The sequence below is a fragment of the Siphateles boraxobius genome, unplaced genomic scaffold (genome assembly GCF_051911475.1).
Source record: "Siphateles boraxobius isolate OS27281-9 unplaced genomic scaffold, OSU_SipBor_1 19, whole genome shotgun sequence".
In the NCBI taxonomy this organism is placed as follows: Eukaryota; Metazoa; Chordata; class Actinopteri; order Cypriniformes; family Leuciscidae; genus Siphateles; species Siphateles boraxobius.
In genome coordinates this window covers 25545508-25567647 of record NW_027508799.1, presented here as the reverse complement: position 1 = coordinate 25567647, position 22140 = coordinate 25545508, and the positions used below count along the sequence as shown (strand labels likewise).

The window sequence follows — 22140 nt, the reverse complement described above, 5'->3', positions numbered from 1 at the left end:
CAAAGCTAAAGCCTTTTCTCATTTTGTATTTTTTTTTGTAAACATTCTTTACTAAAAAAAATTCTTTTGATTTAAATAATATTAAACTTTCTCATGGCTGTTTTATTATTAATTTATTCATTATATTTTATTCATAATATATATAAGTTTTTTTACTGTTAATATTGTGCATGAAAATGTGGATAATGCATTTTAGTATAAGCTAATTTGTGTATATATTTTTTATTTAAATGAAAATTGACCTCCAATGACCCAACTTAGCACCTGCCGCAGGTGGGGCAAGTTCAATTATGTTATTGACTGAGAAAAAATGTCATGTTTCTATGGCCTAACATTATAGCAGAAAAACCCACAATATATAATTAGGTACATTAGTAAATAGGACAACTTAAGCAAAAAGTATAGCTCAACTTACCCCACTGTCCCCTAAATTTTACATTGCACATTCAGGTTTTATGTGTCTGCCCTGGAGAGTAAAATAGCCTCAAGCCTTTTGGCCTCTTTATCCGATTGGATTGATTCTCTTTGATTTGAATTGTGTGTGTGTGTGTGTGTGTGTGTGTGTGTGTGTGTGTGTGTGTGTGTGTGTGTGTGTGTGTGTGTGTGTGTGTGTGTGTGTGTGTGTGTGTGTGTGTGTGTGTGTGGCATAACGTTCCTCCCTGCAGTGATGTTACTCCGTATAAACAACTAAAATCTATTTCTCTCCCTCCCCCTGAGTGTAAGAATTTAATCCAGTGGATTTGAACAGATGTGTGTGGATAAGCCTCTTAAATCACCAAATATCGTAGTCCATACATTCTGAATCATTCGCAAATGCCTTAAAAATACCTTGACCATCAGTTTGAGACCCACTGCAGCAGCACATGGACTCCGAGAGCATCAGTCCTGTCATGCGCAGTTTCCGCTCTCATCCAATAGCAGGCTTGCATCTGGCTTGCATGCGCGGGCCATGTGTCTGTGTGTCTCCCCGCTGGTCTGCGGGACGATGCGGTGGTTCTGATCCAGCTCTGTGGGTTTGACGAAGGATTTAACACATTCTTCCGGGTAAGTTTGCTGCTGATATAATTATATGTATAGGGTATTCTGGTGAAAATATGATCTGTCTGTGACCTTCAGGAGTTCTAGTCTGCATGCTAAAGTCTGGATGGAGGTGTTCCGCGCAGTTTGGGAATACCGCAATGCAGAAGAACAGGGTGGATGAGTCTGGTGGATGTCATCCGTTTAACATTAAAAATACATAAAACAAATAAACAAAATGCATAATAAAATAATAATAGCCTAAATATTAAAATTACATTACAAATGAAAACAAACCAAATTAATAAATACAGGATGTGGATTCATACAAATTATTGCAAAATTATTTATTTTTTAAAATACTGATATATTTTCGAATTGTTCTGCTGAAACAAGCTGTGATACGAGTTAATTACATATTGTATTTACTTGTGTAAAGTTTAAACGGGACAGAAGTTAGTCCTCGGTTTCCTGGTAACATTAAAGATAGATTGTAATGACAGTGTTATGTCGGAGGGCGGCGCCAAATAGTTATCATCCGTTATCATCCATGACGCAGTTATTAGATTTATTAGGGCTTGAATATACTTTAATAATACGTTGGCATTATCATTCATTCATAATTCACTGCATAATAGTTTTGCGAAAAATAGTGAGGGAAGGGGAAGTGACATCACGCATGATTTGTATTGCTCTGTTAAATTAGACTGTAAAGCATTCAATTGTGTTTAAAGATATTTTGGAATCAGGAAGCTGCTAGATTTTTTTACTGCCACTCCGTTAGAATGAGTTTACAAGCATGCACTGACCTAAATCCCAGTGTGCAGGACAAGAGCAGACAGCAGATCAGAGGATGCAATGAGATTAGAAGAGATTGGTGAAAATACCATGGATAGAAGTAGACAACATGTGCATAAATTGCAACCACAAGGACAGTCTTTTACGAGTATTTTATGGCCAAACATGCAGACAGACAAGTACATGCTCAAGGATGAAATTGCATGTGCGTGAGAGTTGCCGTTTCTTGAGATGCATAATGAATGGACACGTCTTGCAAGGCAGACAAAAAAATTCCTTTCTAACCTTCTGCAAGGGTTAATGTTTAAAAGTGCAGCAACATCAGATAAAGAGATGCTTGCATGCGTTATCAAGGAGATTGCATTATCATTCTTAGAACTCACTGCATTAGTCTACAATATGCATGTATAGCCTACTAGGTCTCAGACTTACCTTTGCTTCATGTGTTCATTTGCGCTTATGTGTAGGCTATGTGATATAGATGAGGGAGTTTGCTGATTCACAGTTATGTTGGTAGGCTGTGATAAATTGCTTATATTTCCATTTTGGACTCAATCTATGGCATCAGAGCAAGACAGCTACACAGAGCACTTCACCCTCCTCACACACTCTCTCTTTTTCTCCTTCTCTTTCTCAGGTCTGGGTTTTAACTGTTAGATCTACAAGATGGTGACCACAGCCATGTTTCTGTGTGTTCTCTCTTACTTCTTCTTAATGGCCGGTGAGGAACTGAGTGTGTGTTTGTGTGTGTTTACTTGGCTAAATTTTAGCAACAGAATTATCCCAATAATTTATCCAAAATGTATTTATAGGAATGTCTTCAAAAGTAGAAAATGACATTAAACCAGATATAATGTGTATTTTTATCTCTGAACATCTAAAAAAAAAAACGTTTTCACATAGAGTTTCGGTTAAGATTATTCCGTAGTCATGAGAATGAACTTTATGTAAAATCAACAAGTTTTTTATTTATTTTTTATGTAGGCCTACTCTTTAAATTTTGCCAATATGCAAAATGCAGTCAATAATCCCCATGAGGAAAACCGCTTAATAAACATACCAAATATGTATGTATATTGTGTGATTCACCTGAATTTGTACAAAATTAATTACATGTAAAAATTACATCTATAGTACGGATAGTCTCCATTGCTGTCCAAGTAAATGAAGTCGAATTAAAATCATGTTGATTTGTTTTCTTCCCACTCCAGCTGCAATTAAACCCAGGATATTTGAACCCAGAATTTTTGACAGTAAGTCTTTAACTTTCACTTACAAGTCCGGCAAACATTAGTATAAACATAGCATGAAGTGTTGATGTTTTTGCCACATTGTTGCTAGTTAGGTCTAGGTTAGCTTTTTGTAGATTGAGTGTAATGCTGGCTCATGTCATGTCCATCAGAGGAGGCCACAGGCTTTGGCCCTATATTTGAGGAGGAGCCTCTAGACACTGTGTACGCAGAGGATTCACCAGAGAACAAAATCTCCATGAATTGCAGAGTGCGGGCCAACCCACCGGCCATCATCAAGTAATGTTTTCTTTCCTGATCCCGAGTTTTGTTTGTCATGACCTCTGTCTGTATGGGAAAATCCCTATTGCAGAGATGTGTTTATCACTTGCAAGAAGAATCTTTGAGAAAAAGGTCATTAACGAAAGCCTGTATTTCACAGATGGTGGTTAAACAACTGGGAGATTAAACTAATGGAACAGCCTGATGAGCACTTTAGCCTGGTGGGAGGAAACCTGCTCATCACCAACCCAGAAAAGAGCAAGCATGCTGGGAAATATGTGTGTGTGGCCAATAACGTCTACGGCACCGTCATCAGCAAAGAGGCCTCCGTCAAATTTGGATGTATGTGACGGACAGGACTTGTTATGTTTGTAAAGGCTGTGAACTGTTACCAGATTTCTCTTTTGTCATATCCTCTCCTCAGTTCATTTTTTTTATTTTTCGGGCTGCAGACCTGAACCAGTTTCCTACAGATGAGAGAGAACCGGTGAATGTTAAAGAGGGACAGGGGGCCGTCCTGCTGTGTTCTCCTCCCTCTCGATATCCAAGTAAGACCTGATCCCTTCTTAGAAGTTCCCTAGTAGATTTATACAACCACCATGATACAGTAAAACAACAACAACAAAAAACATTTGTGAATCTATGCTAACATTTATGTTGCAAGGTTTTCACATAAATCACATAGTAAAAAAGAAGTGCTACAAAAAAAGATGATTAATGTCCACTTGCCTTCCAGCAACTCAAATCTTATTTCTATCAATTGTTTTGTTTGTCTCCCAGGTGAAGTGATGTTCCGCTGGATCTATAACGACTTCCCCAACTTCATCCTCCCAGACCAGAGGCGTTTCGTGTCTCAGACCACTGGGAATCTGTACATCGCTAAAGTTGAGGCATCAGACGTCGGGAATTATTCTTGTTTTGTTTCAAGTCCCACCATCGGCAAGAGTGTTTTCAGCATGCCGATTCCTCTGATTCCACAAATAGAGAGTGAGTGCTTTCTCATTACCCACAATACCAAGGTGTTACTCATAATTGCCTTACTGAGAGCACTGTTGTTTCTAAAGGTCAATTATGACCTAGCTTTTCATCTCTGCCCATTACACAGAGGAGGTGAAGCGATATCCTGCAGATATCCGTGTGAAATTTCCCAAGACTTATGCTTTGGTGGCACAGAACATCACTCTGGAGTGCTTTGCCCTTGGAAAGTGAGTCAACAAATGCAGATGCTGTTCATATAGTCTGAACGCTGATACCATGGTACTTTCATATTAAATTACAATGGGTCTGAAGGAATGCATCATAGTATTAACAGTATTTCAAAGAATATCATTATATAATCATGGTACATGTCCTAAAAACATGGTAATACCATAGTACTTTGTTACTTGCACAATAGCATTAGATTTGTTCTTCGCTCGTTTTAGGGTTGTTTCTAACCATATAAACTCAATCTTTATACCTTTCAGTCCTCTCCCACATATCCGCTGGAGGAAATTAGATGCTGATCTCCCGCCCAACTATGAGGTCAGCATGAATGGAGCTTTACTGCACCTGCTTAATGTTCAGTACGAGGATGAGGGCAGCTACGAGTGTGAGACGCTCAACGTTAAGGGAATGGACTGGTATCGACAGTGGCTCTATGTGGAGGGTAACACAAACTCAAAATTCAACAGACTCTGGTTTAGTTCTGTTTTATGTATTTGTTGGATAAACATGTCTTTTATTAACTACAGAAAGTATTATATTATATTATATTATATTATTGCCACATTGATGAATCACGATTAATTGCATCCAACAAAAGTTTTTATATATATACGTGTATGTGTATATATATATATATATGTGTGTGTGTGTGTGTGTGTGTGTGTGTGTGTGTGTGTGTGTTAGATGCAATTAATCGATTTTTAATCGATTTGACAAAATGAATATTATATTATTTATATTGTAAAGTGCTGTCAAAACGATTAATCGCATCTAACAAAAGTTTGTAAATACACACGTGTGTGTGTGTGTGTGTGTTTGTGTGTGTGTGTGTGAGTGTTTGTGTGTGTGTATATATATATATATACACATTACATATGTTAGATGCGATTAATTGTGATTAATCGATTTGACAGAACTAATTTTATATTATATTATATTACATTCTATTATTATTATAAAGTGCTGTCAAAAAAAATCACATCTAACAAAATGTTGTAAAGATATAACTATATATATGTGTGTGTGTGTGTGTGTGTGTGTGTGTGTGTGTGTGTGTGTGTGTGTGTGTGTGTGTGTGTGTGTGTGTGTGTGTGTGTGTGTGTGTGTGTGTGTGTGTGTGTGTGTGTGTGTATGTATGTGTATATATGTCATATATGTTAGATGCGATTAATTGTGATTAATCGATTTTTAATCGATTTGACAGAACTAATTATATTATATTATATTGTTTCCCCAGGTGCTCCAGAGTGGGCTGAGCACATCAATGACACAGAGAAAGATGTTGGTAGTGAGCTCACTCTCAGATGTGTTGCCGTGGGGAAGCCCCAGCCATGGATACGCTGGCTGAAGGATGGCTATTCGGTTAATACCCTGTTTTATTTGCTGTGGAAAACCCATATAAGAACTTTGAGTTTTTCACTATGTTTTATGTCAAGTAAGCCTGTGTTCTGCTACATTTTTTTCTGATCTCCAGTACGGCAAAGGGGAGCTGAAGTTCTCCAGCCTCACGTTTGAGGATTCAGGCATGTACCAGTGCATTGCTGAGAATGAATGGGGGACCATCTATGCCAGCGCAGAGCTTCGGGTCGTCTGTGAGCTTTTAAATACTTCTTTACTGTCATGCTTCTGAAGTAGTAGTTTACATTGAAAAATAGAAAGAGCTGCACTTTTCTGAAGGGTTATTTAAAAAAGGCACGTAACTATTTTTGAAGGTTGAGTGTCTCCAATGGTCTCTTCACAGCCTGTGCACCAACATTCATTTATAATCCAGTGAAAAAGGTTCTGCTAGGGGCTGAAAATGGACGTGTGGTCATAGAGTGCAAACCCCGTGCTGCTCCAAAACCCAAGTTCATCTGGAAACGAGGCTCAGAGTTACTGACCAACTCTTCAAGGTTAGTCAGTCCATGTTAAATACATGCATTGACTTACAGGTAAATCATAGTGTTATGGTGATGATAGAAGCTTAGCCACAGTTATGATCAGCATCATCTCTTTTCATCCTTATTTTTCAGGATGTTAATTTGGGATGATGGAAGTCTGGAGATTCTGAATGCAACAAAAAGTGATGAGGGCTCGTACACCTGTTACGCTGAGAATGACCGCGGCAAATCCAACAGCACAGGGACCCTAACTATTACCGGTCAGACAAAATTCAAATCTCCTCACCTACACTAATTTTTATTTTATTTTATAATGTCATTTCATTTCATTTTATTGTTTTATTGTATTATTTTGTTTCATTTCATTTTATTTTATTGTTTTATTTTATGAATTAAGGAAAAACTATGCCCACCTAAATGCAGTCTTGAGTGTAGTTATTTAATTTGATTTATATAATAATTAATGAATTAACGATAGAATTTTAACATAATTTTCTGAAATTAATTTCGATTATCTTATAAATATAATTATTATGGGCTGAATAGTGCATATAGATAGTTGATGCATTTTATTTACTCTTTTATCAACATAAAGATTTTAGGTTAAAATTTATGTAAATCTATTAGTATTTATCATTGGATTTTTTGACTGGTCACTTTTGTAAATATTCCTTTTATATGTTTTTCACTATTATCGATATTCCATATAGCCTCTCAATTAATATGAAGTGTATGCATTTGCATCTATTTAATTTTCTCAGAGGCCACCAAGATTACTGAGGCTCCATCAGACACTGAGGCAGTTGTTGGTGACAGTAGAGTTCTCCAGTGCTCCGCATCATATGACCCCAGCCTGGACATCACCTTCATCTGGACTGTCGATTCCTACGTCATCAACTTCTACACAGACTTTGAACACTACGAGCAGCTCATGGTGAGCAGAGGCAAGAATCCCAGGAGTTCTGTTGATGGGAAATACAGGAGGACATTCATTGTTTGTGTGTGTGTTTTTGCAGGGTCATGAGCACAGTGGAGACCTGCTGATCAAGAATATTCAGGTGAGGCATGCAGGACACTATACCTGCACAGCTCAGACTATAGTGGACAACGCCACCGCGGAAGCTGAAGTTTTCGTCAAAGGTTAGTGATTTCAACTGCATGTGTCCTAGCTTATAATATGTGCATATGATTAAAAACTTGAAGATAAATGTTAAAGAGGACCTATTGTTCTTTTCTACATTTTCAACTTTCTTTAGTGTATAATGTTGCTGTTTAAGCATGAAAAGTTCTGCAAAGTTACAAAGCACAAAGCCCATTCCGAAGGGAGTTACTCTCTATATAATGTGTGCACTGTTTCTGAACTCCCTGATACACCTCGATTTGTAGTTTTGAGGTTTCTTCCGGGAATGTCCGTGTCACAATATTCCTCATATAAATAATTCCTGCCCAAGGTTTGCACAATAAAAGGGGTGAGGCCTGGTTGAGTTGCGTTAGTAGTGTTTCATGTCATGTCCAAGAGATGTTGTTTTTTACAGCCCAAATCCAGTGTTAATATGGTAAGGGGCATGACATTTCTGAAACACCCTTGAAGCATTTGACCAATCACAACACACTGATCCAGTGGCCTCTTTAAAAACAATGAGGTGATGTTTTTCTGTTGAACAACTAATGGTTTGTATTATTGCATTATTATTTACATCAAATAGACCATCATGACATTGTCGCGAATATCGACCGTTTTCGCTTCAGGCTTGCCTGGTCCTCCGGGTGGCATCCGTGTGGAAGAGATTGGAGTCACGTCAGTAAAACTGCGATGGTGTCTGGGATCAGACCACGGCAGTCCCCTTATCCAGCATGTTGTGCAAACACGAGACTTTTACGCCCTGGATCCAGAGGACTGGAAAACTGCATCCACTAGTGAGTCCACTAGAGGGAGACAAAACGCTTATCTTAAACATTTCTGACTAATTTTCTAAGAAAACAGTAAAACAATACAGAAGTATTTTTGTAAGTATTTGCATTCTGTTTTAGAATATAGTTCATTCGATTTGACTTTTTCTGTCACATTTGAGAAGATCTTGTGAAGACCTTAATGTATTCTTAATGTGATCTTAGTGTGTTTTGCTCTTGTGATCATGTTCTAAACTTGATAAGAACAAAGAGTGAACAAATGTTGTTTTCCCAGCTCCTGTGTTTTTGGATGGATCTTCAGAGTCAGCAACCGTTGTTGAACTTTACCCCTGGATGCAATATGAATTCCGTGTTTATGCCATCAATGAATTTGGAGCTGGGGAAAACAGCCGTCCGTCCATTAAAATCAAGACATGGGATGCCAGTGAGTTTATTTAGAAAGAGTACAGCTTTCCATATTTAATAAAAAATTGATCTGCAATAATTTATTAAGTGTTTTAGTAAAATCAGTGTTTTAGTAAAATCAGAGTCTATGTGCATCTGTGATGTACATAGACTCACCCAGGCTTTCTCTTATCTCAGTACCTACAGTAGCTCCTTCTGACGTCATTGGTCAGGTGGGAATAACCGGAGAGTTAATCGTGACCTGGACTGTACGTATATGGACTGTACTTATATATGTTGATTAGTGTTCAGTGGCAAATTTCTGATGTGTCCCTCATGTCCTTGATTCCATTGCAGCCTGTGAAACCTCAGTTCTTCTTCGGTAAAAAATTTGGCTACGCTGTGGCGTTCAAGCCGCATGAGGATAAAGAGTGGAAATGGTCAATCATGGAGGATCCTGAGACGAGACGCTACGTCTACAAAGAGAGCATGACCCCAGACACAGAGATACAGGTCAAAGTGAGCACCTTCAACAGCAAAGGAGAAGGACCCCCAAGTCTTATAGCAGTGGTCTTCTCGCCACGCCTAGGTGAGAAGGTTTGATGGTATCCGACCGCCTCTTATTTGCTCATTAATTAGTTGAAGTATCCTTGCTTTAAAGGTGCAGTGTGTAGATTTTAGCGGCATCTAGCGGTCCGGTTGCGAATTGGTTGCAATTCGCAGCCGAGAACCCTTTCGCACCCTTTCGAATAAGCTATGGTGCCCAAAACAATACAAACATGTTGTTCGTCTGAGACAGCAGAGAGTTGCCAGTCAAGCAACGTGGTCTGTAGAGAAGTTTGTCCGTTTAGGGCTACTGTAGAAACATCGCGGCGCAAAATGGCAACTTAAAGTGTAGGGAGACCTGTGGTTCATGTAGATAGAAATGGCTCATTCTAAGTTAATAAAAACATAACGGTTTTTAAATAATTTTGTAAGGTCTTTATACACCACTCAAAACATAGTTATGTATATTATAATGCATTTCTGACAATAGATCCTCTTAAATTTTACACACTGCACCTTTAACACATGTCATATCTCCCTCAGCACCGACTGAAGCTCCATTAGACGTCTACGCCCGCCAGGTCACCTCTACAGAGGCTTTGGTCTGGTGGTTACCAGTCTACCAGGCACCGCCAAAGTGGGTTGACGGATACCAGGTGAGTCCTAAGTGGAATAATAGGAAAATAATCATGAAGTTTTGAACTTTTAAACCTCATGTCTCTTCATTTGGTGTCTAGATTCGTTACTGGAGAAAGTACGATGATAATGAGGCTGCTGCCTCGAGAGTCATTGTGCATAGAATGATTAACCAAACGCGCCTGGAGAACATGCGGCCTGACTCTCATTACCTTATAGAGGTAAGAGCGTTCAACGGAGCCGGGCTCGGACCGCCCAGCGAGCACTGTGAAATGTTCACCAGGAGACCCCGTAAGAGATTTGCACTTCGCATTACTTGCCCATGGGTTTATACAGGCCTTACATTTGAAACTAGAGCTTAAATGTAGTGATAATATTTGTGTATCGTCTTTCCAGCTCCAAGTCGCAATTTGAGAGTATACAAATATGTCAGCTTTACACGCAAATGGCTCTATCTGTATTGGGATCACATCTATAACTACTGGAATGAGTCCTATGTGGAGGGTTACAAGGTGAGTCGGTTATATTTATTCCTGGAACCTTATTTTAATGCCTTTATTTTAATGTATTTTATTTTATTTCATCCTTTATACTTTTTTTTTTTTTTTTTACTGGAACCTTATTTGAATGCCTTTATTTAAAAAAAGAAAATTGTATAGAACCTTATTTTAATACTCTTATTTTAATTTATCATTTTACATTTTATTATTTTATTTTTTTATTACCGGAACCTTATTTTAATGCTGTTATTTTAGTTTATCCTTTATATTTATTTTATTTTATTTTATTTTCACTGATTTTGTTGTGTGTATTGATACTTTAGAAATATTGTAACCATTTGTATCTTTCTTTCAGATTTTGTTCCGAAAGGAAGGGGAGCGTTATGGAAAGCTTTACACCACCGGCAGGCACTACATCGACTTTCCCATGCCAGAAACCGGTGATTATGTCATAGAGGTCCGAGCCCGCTGTGAGGGAGGTGATGGACCCATATCACAGATCAGAGTACAAGGTGAATACTTCCTTTTACTAATTAATTATTTCCTTTCAAAACCTCATCCATCATTTTCCGTATTTATACCTTTTCAGTATTTTCAGGCTGACACAGTTCCACAGATCTAACCGTTATACTTGTCTTTCTCATTATTGTTTTGTATTGTGTTCAGGTAAAGCAGCTCTGGGTGCTGAATCTCTCAGTGTTGCCTCTGTCTTGCTGTTGGCTCTGGGTTGGATGAATTTAGGCCTGTAGGCAAACAACAAGACAACAAAATCGACTTCTGAAAAACAATCCTAATGTAGTCCGAGTGCATTTCCTTACAGGGATGTTTTTCATGGTGAAGATAAAGTTTGTTTTGGAGTGCAAAATATATAAAAAAAAGTTTATATTTACCCTCTTGATTTGCCTTACAAAATCCCCACAATCAACTAATGAAATGGTCTTGTAAAATAAATATATAGTATCAGGATATGGTAATGTTTTTTATGACTTTCCATCAGTTATCCATAAGACATATTTATTACAGAACATGTTTTGTTGGTCATTTGTTTCAATGTCAGCAGATGTACTAAATTTGTCACTGTTTTTAAAGTGACTTTCTTAGTATCTTGCTACTATTTTGCTAAACATTTAGAGTAGCCTACACTGAAATTTTCATCTGTATATCAGTAAACATTGAAAACATTAAACAAATTGCTTTTCTTTTGTCAAGTTTTCATCTCATGAGTGATTGAAACTACCATATTTCATAACCCTGTTAAAATCATACCATTCAAGTTTCTATCTGAAAACAAAGAATGTTTGAATCATGCTGATATACTTACAATTTATTTATTTATTTGCCTAAACACCATAGTGGCATGTTTTTTTAAAATCAGAGGCACTTCTTTTGTTGTGAGAACTATTGTGTATACATGTCTGACAAATTAGGCCTATATGTCTTTCATTTAGCATGAAAGGTATTTAGTTTTAAACACTTCAAATGTCTCAAGTTTATTCATTCATTAAAACCCCAAACCAATTTCACTTTATGTTAAATTCCAAATTTCTATTTAAGGACTAGCCTAACTGAACCGAACAGTCTGATTCTTCACATAAACACACATCCTTGTGGTAGGCTACTATTTAGTCCTTATTTAGCTTGCTAACTTGTTAGCAATATAGTCTTAATTATGCACGTTTGGGAATGAATGTGTGTAATTTATTTTGTACAAAAACGTATTTAGTAGGCTATCTTAAGGTAATGTTAACAACAGACTTCAATTTATTTATAAATCCACAGGGCTCTCAAGTTTTAGCAAAAGTTTAGAGTGAGACCTGTTAGGGGAGGAGCCACCCACATATTTGCAGCAGCGGTCCCTCGACCTAACCAAATTCGCTTCAATTTTTGCTAGCAGTTCAATTTTGCCTATGTTCATAATTGACCAGCACAAATGGAAATTATAACAATTGGTAAATCTGATAAAAGACAAATTCATCCAAATAAAATAAAGTTATATTTAAAAAATAAAAATGTATTGAAAAATAAAAATAAATTTGACCCCAAACAAGCCAATTGAACATCAGTGCTCAATGTACATAAAAATGTGTCATAACTTGCCCTGAGCATGTATGTCAAGACCCAAACCGGTCACCTTTACAGGGGTCATCGGATGCCCATTTTCCACAAGTTGGTATGATTCTTTTGGGGTGTTCATGTAAAGTTTGTAACATACTTTGGTTAATATTTCTCAATGGTAGTGTAAAACAACACCCTTTTTACCTCCTCAAAAACAGCTCTGTTCACAGTGACCCGTTTCGGTGCATGTCTCTTTAAATTATAATGAGCAACAACTTTTTGGCTTTTTGAGGATTAAAAAAAAGTAAATGGATTTTTTTCATTGCATGGTGGTTGTGTCCACACACTGCAAAGACACATTTATATGCAAACACCATATAAAAGTGTATTTTGCATTCGATGGCCCCTTTAAAAGCAGTTTGAGAGTTTTTGAATGCATAGAAAATAATTTAGCACGAATTTGGCTATACTCCTCAACATCAGCTATCACTGTCTTTGATCACAGGCAAGAGATTTCGTCCAGGAATCGTAAAATCAAAATGCTAAAAAAAATTAAAATAAATGTATGCCGCAAACCGCATTCATTCATCAGATCTTGCTCGTTCAACTTCCACTCCGTGTGCGCGCGTGTTGTCTAGTAACGAACGTGCTTGCAGCGGGAACACATAATTTACCCGGAAACAACTAATTCTAATTTCTGATTGGCTGGTAGCTGGCATTAAACTCTGTATAACTCGGGACCATCGAGACAGATGCTATGAACTCGGCAGAGAACTTCCCTCCGTTTGCCTGCGCACTCATCCATGAATTGTATAGCGGGACAAGTTCCCTTACTCCTCAGCGTGAGAAATACAAGGTGTGGCGTGTGAGCGTGTGAACGGGTTGAAATGCGTGTGTCTCACGCCCACTGCGTGAGACTTGAGAGCCCTGAATCCATTAGCAGTCTAAATTAATTTAATAAACGTCCTCTACCGCCTTTTTGAGGACGCCTGAACACAGCGTGCGATTACCTTCTCGTCCTATGTACTGAAACTCGACAAACAATCACATCTTTTGAGTCCATAAAAGCAACTCAACATCGGAAACGAAATTAGTGAGTTTTTCTGTTTATCTCACATATATATTTTTTTATAACTAAAAAAAGTTTTATACCTGTTAAATGTTGAAACATTGCAATGTTTTCGTTTTATAACTTCAAATGTACCGCCATTTAACAAAAGGCTCACTGCCTTGATGTTCGGATGCATCCAGTAGATGTCAGCATAACATAACCAGTAGAACAATAGAGCCAGAACAATGAATCCTATTCCATGTATTACTGTATTCTATTCGTCTTTTTTATGCATTTAAATTGTACTATAATGTCTAGAATGATGAAACATTCTTACTAGCCCGTCCTATTGTGTAAATATGAATTGTACTACAAAATGGGCCATATTTGCCTATATTTGCGGAGATGATTGTAATAGTTTGTAAGTATAGAGTGCATCTATAGAGATAGATTAGTTTTTGTGTCCATATGAGCATGCGTGAACACTTCATCCATATAAAAATCTTGCTTCATAAACCACTAATTAAACTTCGTCATTAGGGCTCTTAATTAAGCAGAACTTGCAGTGACATACAGAGCACAGATTTACACAACTCCTCGAACACAACACGTGGCCTTATTGCCGTGGTGTGATGGATACTGTGTGTTTAGTTTAATCCTGTCTTATCATTCAGGGGTTTTGTTGTTTTGGTTGTGGAAGTCATTTTTGAATATAATGCCTAATGTATAGTGTTTGTACATTACCTGAGAATGCAAGTTGTGTAAGTTGTGTGGATGTTTAAATTGATTGTGTTAGCAGAGTGCATGTTGTGTATCTCTTTCATATCTCAGTTGTTTCTTCTAGACAGCATTGATATTACATTGAGACTTTTGATTGAGTTTCTTGCACTGAACAAAATTCAAAGTTAGAGAGATTCCCAGCACTGTAACTTACCTTTATACAAAAACACCATATTTGTATTTTTAACAGCACACTTCATGCCTCACCAATAAAGAGGAGTTATAGAGATGCCACAAACCAGGAAGACTCAAGAGTTGTGATTTAAACATGTCTGGCATTTCTCTTCCAGATAGTTCTGTGTCCACCTACAAATGCATTTTATGCAGATCTAGTGTGCATCTGTGCTCCATGCGTTTAATGTTTCATCAGCCACCGCAATGTCTGTTATTTAGGGACACCTTTGTGGCAGAAAGGCAGAATGAGCCCTGGTGGATGAGTCTGGCTCTACTTTTGCTTGGTTGGGAGCATTTAAAATAGGCCGTATTAGCTCTGACAGACGATCATAAATCACTTATGTGTGTGGCAGGGCCTGTGGTGCAGCGGCAAGCATTTTTCGAGAAGTGGGCCGCTGAATCTCAGGGTTCAGCGGGGTCTCGGTGAGGACATATATGACTTATACAACCCTCCTGGGCCGGTTTGATGCGGATTGTCATTCATAATACACACCAAAGCGTTACAGCGCTTGTCAAACCCCCTGTAGTTTTATTGGTTTGGCAGGGGGTGTCATATATGTACGTAATTGCTGGTTGTGTCGACGTTTTTATTGGATTGTTTGCACAGTAAAGAAGCGCTATGTGTTCCTCTGTGCCGCGACTTCAACATATCCCATGCTGATCAGCTTGTTCGTGACATCTTGTTTAGGATCATCTAACAGCATATCTCACCCCTAATGCAACGGACACGCAGATCTGAAAATGAAGCTTCGGAGAACCAAATGTGTTGTATAAACTAATTTGTCTCATGACTCTACAGAGGTGATCGATTGCGTTTTACGGCCCGCAATTGAAGCGCACCTCCTTTAGAGAAAATATTGAGTTTTTTTTGTGTGCTCAGGCTGATATTGCTCTTCAAATCCTTTCTCTGGCTTGTCAGCACTTTGCCTGTATTCGCCTGCTGCGAGACCCTTTACCTCCATTGGCTCTTCCTACCAAATCAGAATTTTCTACTCCTGTGCGAAGCTTGGCAAGGCGGATGGCAATCAACACCATCATCTCCCAGCGTAATTAAGGATTACCCAGAATTCTGAAATGAGTTCTGAACCACTGATTATATCCAGCCTAAAGCATCAACAGCCAAGCACAGATAACCGGCTGTACTTGATTGAGTTAATACTCTGTTAAGGCAAATCAAAATGCCATTTTGTTTTAATTTATTTCATTTTGATTTGCTAGTGATAGTTATGGACAAAGATAGCCTCAATTCATGTTTATGTTTTACCCTTTTCCCACAAATAGTGCTGTGGAAACCCAATTTGTCTGGGCCCCATTTCCATGAAGAAAGGTGGTTGTGGGACAGGAAAAACTGGTCTCCTAAACCTTCTACCCACAAAATGTCAACCGGTATTGTCTGAAGCATTTGGTAGATTCATCTGGAAAAATTTAATATAATAATAATTATTATTATTAGGAATTTATTCATTATAACAATGGTACACACATACAGTATAGTAATATATACTTTAAACATTTGAACATAATTATATTAAGTTTAATTATTATACTGGGCTAAACCATCTTTTTTCATTTACTGGGCTTAATATGAGCATCAACATCACCATTTCAGTGGAAAGGGTGAATATGAGAGACAAAGAGAAAGAGACAATGAAAGAGTGCAATATGTCATTGTTGAGAGTCACTGTCTTCTTATCTAGTAACCTCTCAACAACCCTCTCACACTCTCAATCTGTCTGATGCCTTGTGTGCATGTGTGTGTTCAGATGCATCTCTGAGGCCGGTCTAACACAGTGCAGGTCTGTTCATGTCATGCTGGGAACAGAATGATGTTCTCAAAAATCCAAACCTAGAATTCGTTTGGAGGATGGATACAAACAGGTACGACTGAAGACAGGGAATAGACTTAGGAGCATTAAAGTGAATCTGTCTGTTTTGTTTTCTGTGGTCAGATTTTGTTTCCAGAAGGCTCAGATATGTATTTATATGAGCAGCATGGCACAATAAATGCATTAAGGTATAAATAGAAATTATTTTAGTCCCTTTATACGTGCTTTCATGAAGATAAAAAAACATTTTGGGTGAACTATTCTTTGGAGAGGTTTGGATGAAATAATTTTTTTCCTCACCCTGTTGAAATTACTGAGCTTGAATTTGTCTAAAATGTCAAAACTGTGTGTTCGACGTGAGCGTTTCCTGTCAGAAAGTTCCTGCAGTCTTCTCTACAGCTGTATTTTACCTTATTAAAAGCCCCTCCATCACAGAGAAAGGGCGAGAAGGGGGTGTACTTCAAACTCAAGGCACAGGATTTGCCATCACTCGCCTACAGTGACAGGAAGCAAAATGACAGGCCTGACAATCTGAGAGCAGCTTGTGAGGGAGATAGATCGACTGTGGAGATGTCACTCGTGTTCATCACTGTGCACCAGCTGAATTGTGTGTTACAGTGATAGTCATGCCTTATGTAGTGCTTTGGAGTTATAAAGGGTTATAACAAGTTAAGCTATAGTGTATGCTGTTGGTTTCCATGCATTTCTCCCTCAAATAGTAAAACAAAAAACATTCAGGGTGGTCGCCACATGTGACATTTTATAACCTGAACTACCTTCCATGTCAGGTCAGATTATCTGATATTTTAAAAGATTTTGGAATAGTCATGAGGTTCTTCAGGGGTCGTAAATGTCAAAGTTCAGAAATGAAAATCATGGCTATTATATAAGAGGTGTATTCACATTGAGTGTTTTGTATTTTTGAATAATAAATGTATTGTAGATGAAAAAGAAATAAGTCAAAATTATTTTCTGTAACAGATGGGGTCAAATGAGTTTAACTTCCATGGACATGGAAATAAGCAAACCTAGAAAACCTAGAAATTCACTCTGTTTTCTATATGCAACTAATTGATCTTATTGTGATTTGATTCATCCATGCATGTTTTACTTCTTACCTTTTTTTATCAACTTGATCTTCCGATAAAAGACAGACTTTGATGACATATGCCTGACTTTTTCAAACATTTAACCCCGGTTTCACAGACAAGGCTTAATAGTCCCAGACTGAAATGCATGTTTGAGCTGTTTTAACTGAAAGAAATGTGCACTGACATAATTATCTTAAAATATGTCAGTGCCATTGTTTTGTCTCAAGCTGCACTCCAGTAATGATTTTCTCTTAGTAATGTTTATAATAACTACTTAAATGTCCTAATTGAACTAATCCTATAAGCCCTGTGAAACCAGTCCTTAGTCGGCTTAAATCCCGTCGATTTCTTACAATTTACGGCCAACTCAAATTCAGCCATCCTGCCTCCATACAATCAACAACCAATTCAATGCATCGCCCCCCCCCCCCCCCCCCCCCCCGACATTTTTTTATTTTTGAATAATCTGTTGGACTAGAATGTAAGTTACAATATGGAAGAAAAACTCGGTTACACTTTATTTTAAGGTGTCTTTGTTACTGTGTCATTTTTAAGTTCTGAGTAATAATTAACAACATGTACTTACTATAGAGTTAGAGTTTGGTTTAGGGTTCATTGAATGTAATTATGCATAATTTACTTGTATTACTATAGTAAGTACATACACTCACCTAAAGGATTATTAGGAACTCCTGTTCAATTTCTCATTAATGCAATTATCTAATCAACCAATCACATGACAGTTGCGTCAATGCATTTAGGGGCGTGGTCCTGGTCAAGACAATCTCCTGAACTCCAAACTGAATGTCAGAATGGGGAAAAAAAGGTGATTTAAGCAATTTTGTGCGTGCCATGGTTGTTGGTGCCAGACGGGCTGGTCGGAGTATTTCACAATCTGCTCAGTTACTGGGATTTTCACGCACAACCATTTCTAGGGTTTACAAAGAATGGTGTGAAAAGTGAAAAACATCCAGTATGCGGCAGTCCTGTGGGCGATAATGCCTTCTTGATGCTAGAGGTCAGAGGAGAATGGGCCGACTGATTCAAGCTGATAGAAGAGCAACTTTGACTGAAATAACCACTCGTTACAACCGAGGTATGCAGCATTTGTGAAACCGCAACACGCACAACATTGAGGCGGATGGGATACAACAGCAGAAGACCCCACCGGGTACCACTCATCTCCACTACAAATAGGAAAAAGAGGCTACAATTTGCAAGAGCTCACCAAAATTTGACAGTTAAAGACTGGAAAAATGTTGCCTGGTCTGATGAGTCTCGATTTCTGTTGAGAAATTCAGATGGTAGAGTCAGAATTTGGCGTAAACAGAATCAGAACATGGATCCATCCTGCCTTGTTACCACTGTGCAGGCTGGTGGTGGTGGTGTAATGGTGTGGGGGATGTTTTCTTGGCACACTTTAGGCCCCTTAGTACCAATTGGGCATCGTTTAAATGCCACGGCCTACCTGAGCATTGTTTCTGACCATGTCCATCCCTTTATGGCCACCATGTACCCATCCTCTGATGGCTACTTCCAGCAGGATAATGCACCATGTCACAAAGCTCGAATCATTTCAAATTGGTTTCTTGAACATGACAATGAGTTCACTGTACTAAAATGACCCCCACAGTCACCAGATCTCAACCCAATAGAGCATCTATGGGATGTGGTGGAACGGGAGCTTCGTGCCCTGAATGTGCATCCCACAAATCTCCATCAACTGCAAGATGCTATCCTATCAATATGGGCCAACATTTCTAAAGAATGCTTTCAGCACCTTGTTGAGTCAATGCCACGTAGAATTAAGGCAGTTCTGAAGGTGAAAGGGGGTCAAACACAGTATTAGTATGGTGTTCCTAATAATACTTTAGGTAAGTGTATAACATGTGTAACAAGGACAAATAAAAGCTCTAATGCTTGTTCAATTAAATTGCAAGTTTAATCATCACTGTATTTATTTAGTCTTTGTTTAGCTATGAATTGCTTTCACATGTGTATCACTTAATGTGAGAAGACCTTGTCTGTCTTACCAAAACACACACGCAGAACACCTGTGAGGCATGTGTGTGAGTATCCATTGTTGTGAATTGAGTGGATAATGGATATTCTGTGGGAAATCACCAAACTCATCACCTAATTGAGATTAATGCATTTTTAATGGCCAAGCAGCCATTATTGAACCTGAACTACAGTGGAAGACATTAAAATGTACTCACATAGTGGACTGCACTAATAAGCAGTGCTGTGGTGAGACCCACCTTCACCGTTCTGCAATCCCATCAGCCCCTTCTAACGATACTAGGTGCGTCATCTCACTGGTATACTTTGTTTGGAGACAAGACACCTAAATGCAGTATAGGTATGAGTAAATCTGCTTTTACAGTCATTGAGATCCAGACTTGTTTTGAATCTTATCAGTTTCCATTTCAACCACACGCGCACACACACACACACACACACACACACACACACACACACACACACACACACACACACACACACACACACACACACACACACACACACACACACACACACACACACTAGTGCCTAATTAATCATCTGGGAAGATACTCCCCCGCCTGATTCTGCAGGAATTCCTCATACATGGATGTATAATTAGCTCTAGTCTCGACTTTGCTGTCTGTCTCTTAAAAGCAGACGCTCTGACGGCGAAGACTGGCTGGGGTTCGATTAGGAGAATGTGATGTGACTCTGAAGCACGTAAATTAAATTAAAACAGTATTGTTTGTCCATTCTGTTACTAATGGTTAAGAGCTTTTACGCCAGTTGCTCGCTCCGTCTGGAGTCGCTTGAATTAGGTTATGTGGTAGATTAGACGATTAAAGCCTTACGATTAGCAGTTTTTGCAATTAGGACTTTGTTCTAAATCAACCAGACCTTTTCAGATTGAAGATAAATTAGCATTTTAGGCATCACAGGCTCTTGTCACAGAGGTTTTTGAAAATTAAGGAATATATACTGTTATTTATGCTGCCTTGTAAATTTCTTCATTTTGGTGCATGCGTTCTTTGCAGATTAGGAGATCCCAGAATGCATTGTGAATTAGATTGTTGAACATTTTCATCCATGGTGTAGGATGTGGGAGATTTCTTTCATAAATCCATTGACTACTATAAATCCACTTATATTCCATTGAAATTTGGAGTGAAATAGTATTTCACTTAATATGAGCTGTAGCCTATATGTTTATGCTTATTAAAACTTTGCTTAGTTAGCTTAGCAACATACTAAGGCAGATTTGCATGTTTCCTACACAGATGTAATCCCAAAATGCATTATAAAAGATGCTCATTGAAATGTTTTCATCGAAGGTGAAGATGTGAGAAATTTAATTCATAAAAATAATTGTTTTACCTGATGTTTTTGTGAGCAGTGTGGATCTATGCTTAAGTATTGTGTTGTTAGCTTAGCAACATGTTAATAACAAATTGTATTGGAGTCAGTTGAGTCTGCTGCTCATATGTGAAATGCTAATTGTATGTGTAGCGAGTTTCCTCCATTTTAAGTGCTAATTAGATTTCTAACGTTTAACATTCTAACAAATTATAGAACATATTAGCACATATTAAACAAAACTGAAGATCCCAATTTACGTGCTTATGCACTGTTCTATGCCATTTTGTAGTATTAAAAGTTTGAGTAGTGTGCGTTCATGCAAAAAAACGGAAATTATACCTAGTGTATAGGAGCCTATATGTGCATAGTGTATAATTGTGGACTCAACTTTTCTAAACAAAACACTACCATTGAGTGAAATGTAAATCTATAAATCTATAAATAATACAATAAGCAATGACAGTATTTATGTTTTTTCGATGAACTATCCGATAATGATCCTAACAAAAGTGCTCAAGTCTGCAGTTGCTATGGTTACCTTTGCACTTGAAGTGTCTATTTACCTGCAGATGAAAATGAGCCCTGACTAACTTTTGTGGTTACTGAAATGTTAGAAAACCAAGCTGAACAATAAATAGATGCTTCTACATGTACTTTTAAGATCCAGCCTTTTGTTTTGACTTTCTCTGGGGACTTCAGGCCTTAACTCAGGGATTGAACCACTGATATTTTGCAGTATCAGTTGAACTGAGTTATTCAGAGGGCATATTGTCGCCCCCCCAGAAATCTCATTCTCTTCCTTTCTCCCTATCTCTTTCTTGCTCTTTCTTTTTAGTGAGCATGACAGTGCTGGAGGTAACAATCTCCTCACCATTTCTCCTCGTCTCCCCAGCAGAGAGAAAAAAATGCTCCCTGAAACACTCTCTTGTCTGGCAACAAAGTGTGTATTTTTCACTGACAGCTCCAGAGGAGTCTCCAGAGATAATGCAAAGCTTTATGAAGGATGTCCTCGGTTCAAACAGAACACAAAAATAGCAGGAAATCAACCCCTGTGGAAAGATGGTACCTTGGGGACAAGATATGGAGGATGAATGTTGTTCAGGATTAGCTAATAAAACACTGTGAGTTTTTCTAGCTCACGTCTGTCATTATAGGTTCTTCTGTGCGTTATACACATCCTCACGTACTCACGGGTTACTACAGAAAGGACTTGCCCTCTACACCATTATGCCCTGTTAATGAGCGTTAAAATGTCGTTTTCCCAGTGGACCTGCCAGCAATTAATAAAATATTCTCACATTTTTCACTACGAAGAGGAAGAAAACTCCCAAATCTCCCTGCATCTGAGGCAGGATGCATTTTAGAAACACCTGCTCTGCTTGTGGGAAGAACAACGATGTCCTTGAAAGCA

At 38.2% G+C, this 22140-nt stretch overlaps 2 protein-coding genes across 3 annotated transcripts in view; both read left to right on the top strand.

The window, feature by feature from the left end:
* Positions 1-716: 716 nt before the first annotated feature.
* On the top strand, positions 717-11597 carry cntn1b (contactin 1b). Of its 2 annotated transcripts, XM_077234498.1 has the most exons (24): positions 717-1044; positions 2453-2536; positions 3027-3068; positions 3218-3344; positions 3487-3668; positions 3779-3874; positions 4107-4313; positions 4432-4531; positions 4793-4974; positions 5770-5894; positions 6007-6124; positions 6274-6424; positions 6545-6672; positions 7174-7346; positions 7429-7552; positions 8162-8329; positions 8598-8747; positions 8906-8976; positions 9065-9296; positions 9797-9909; positions 9991-10180; positions 10286-10401; positions 10745-10901; positions 11056-11597. In XM_077234498.1, exons 2-24 carry the CDS (start codon positions 2482-2484, stop codon positions 11136-11138), a joined length of 3090 nt encoding a protein of 1029 aa, XP_077090613.1. In that variant the 5' UTR covers positions 717-1044; positions 2453-2481; the 3' UTR covers positions 11139-11597. The 2 variants fall into 2 exon arrangements, with proteins under 2 accessions (XP_077090613.1, XP_077090614.1); XM_077234499.1 differs by lacking the exons at positions 8162-8329; positions 8598-8747; positions 8906-8976; ... (4 more) ...; positions 10745-10901; positions 11056-11597 and having other exon boundaries at positions 910-1044; positions 7429-7557.
* Positions 11598-13456: 1859 nt separating this feature from the next.
* Positions 13457-22140, top strand: part of pdzrn4 (PDZ domain containing ring finger 4) — a 52716-nt gene continuing 44032 nt past the window's right edge. The window contains exon 1 of the mRNA XM_077234502.1: positions 13457-13537. The gene's annotated coding sequence lies outside the window, so the exon portion shown is untranslated. The remainder of the gene's footprint in view (positions 13538-22140) is intronic.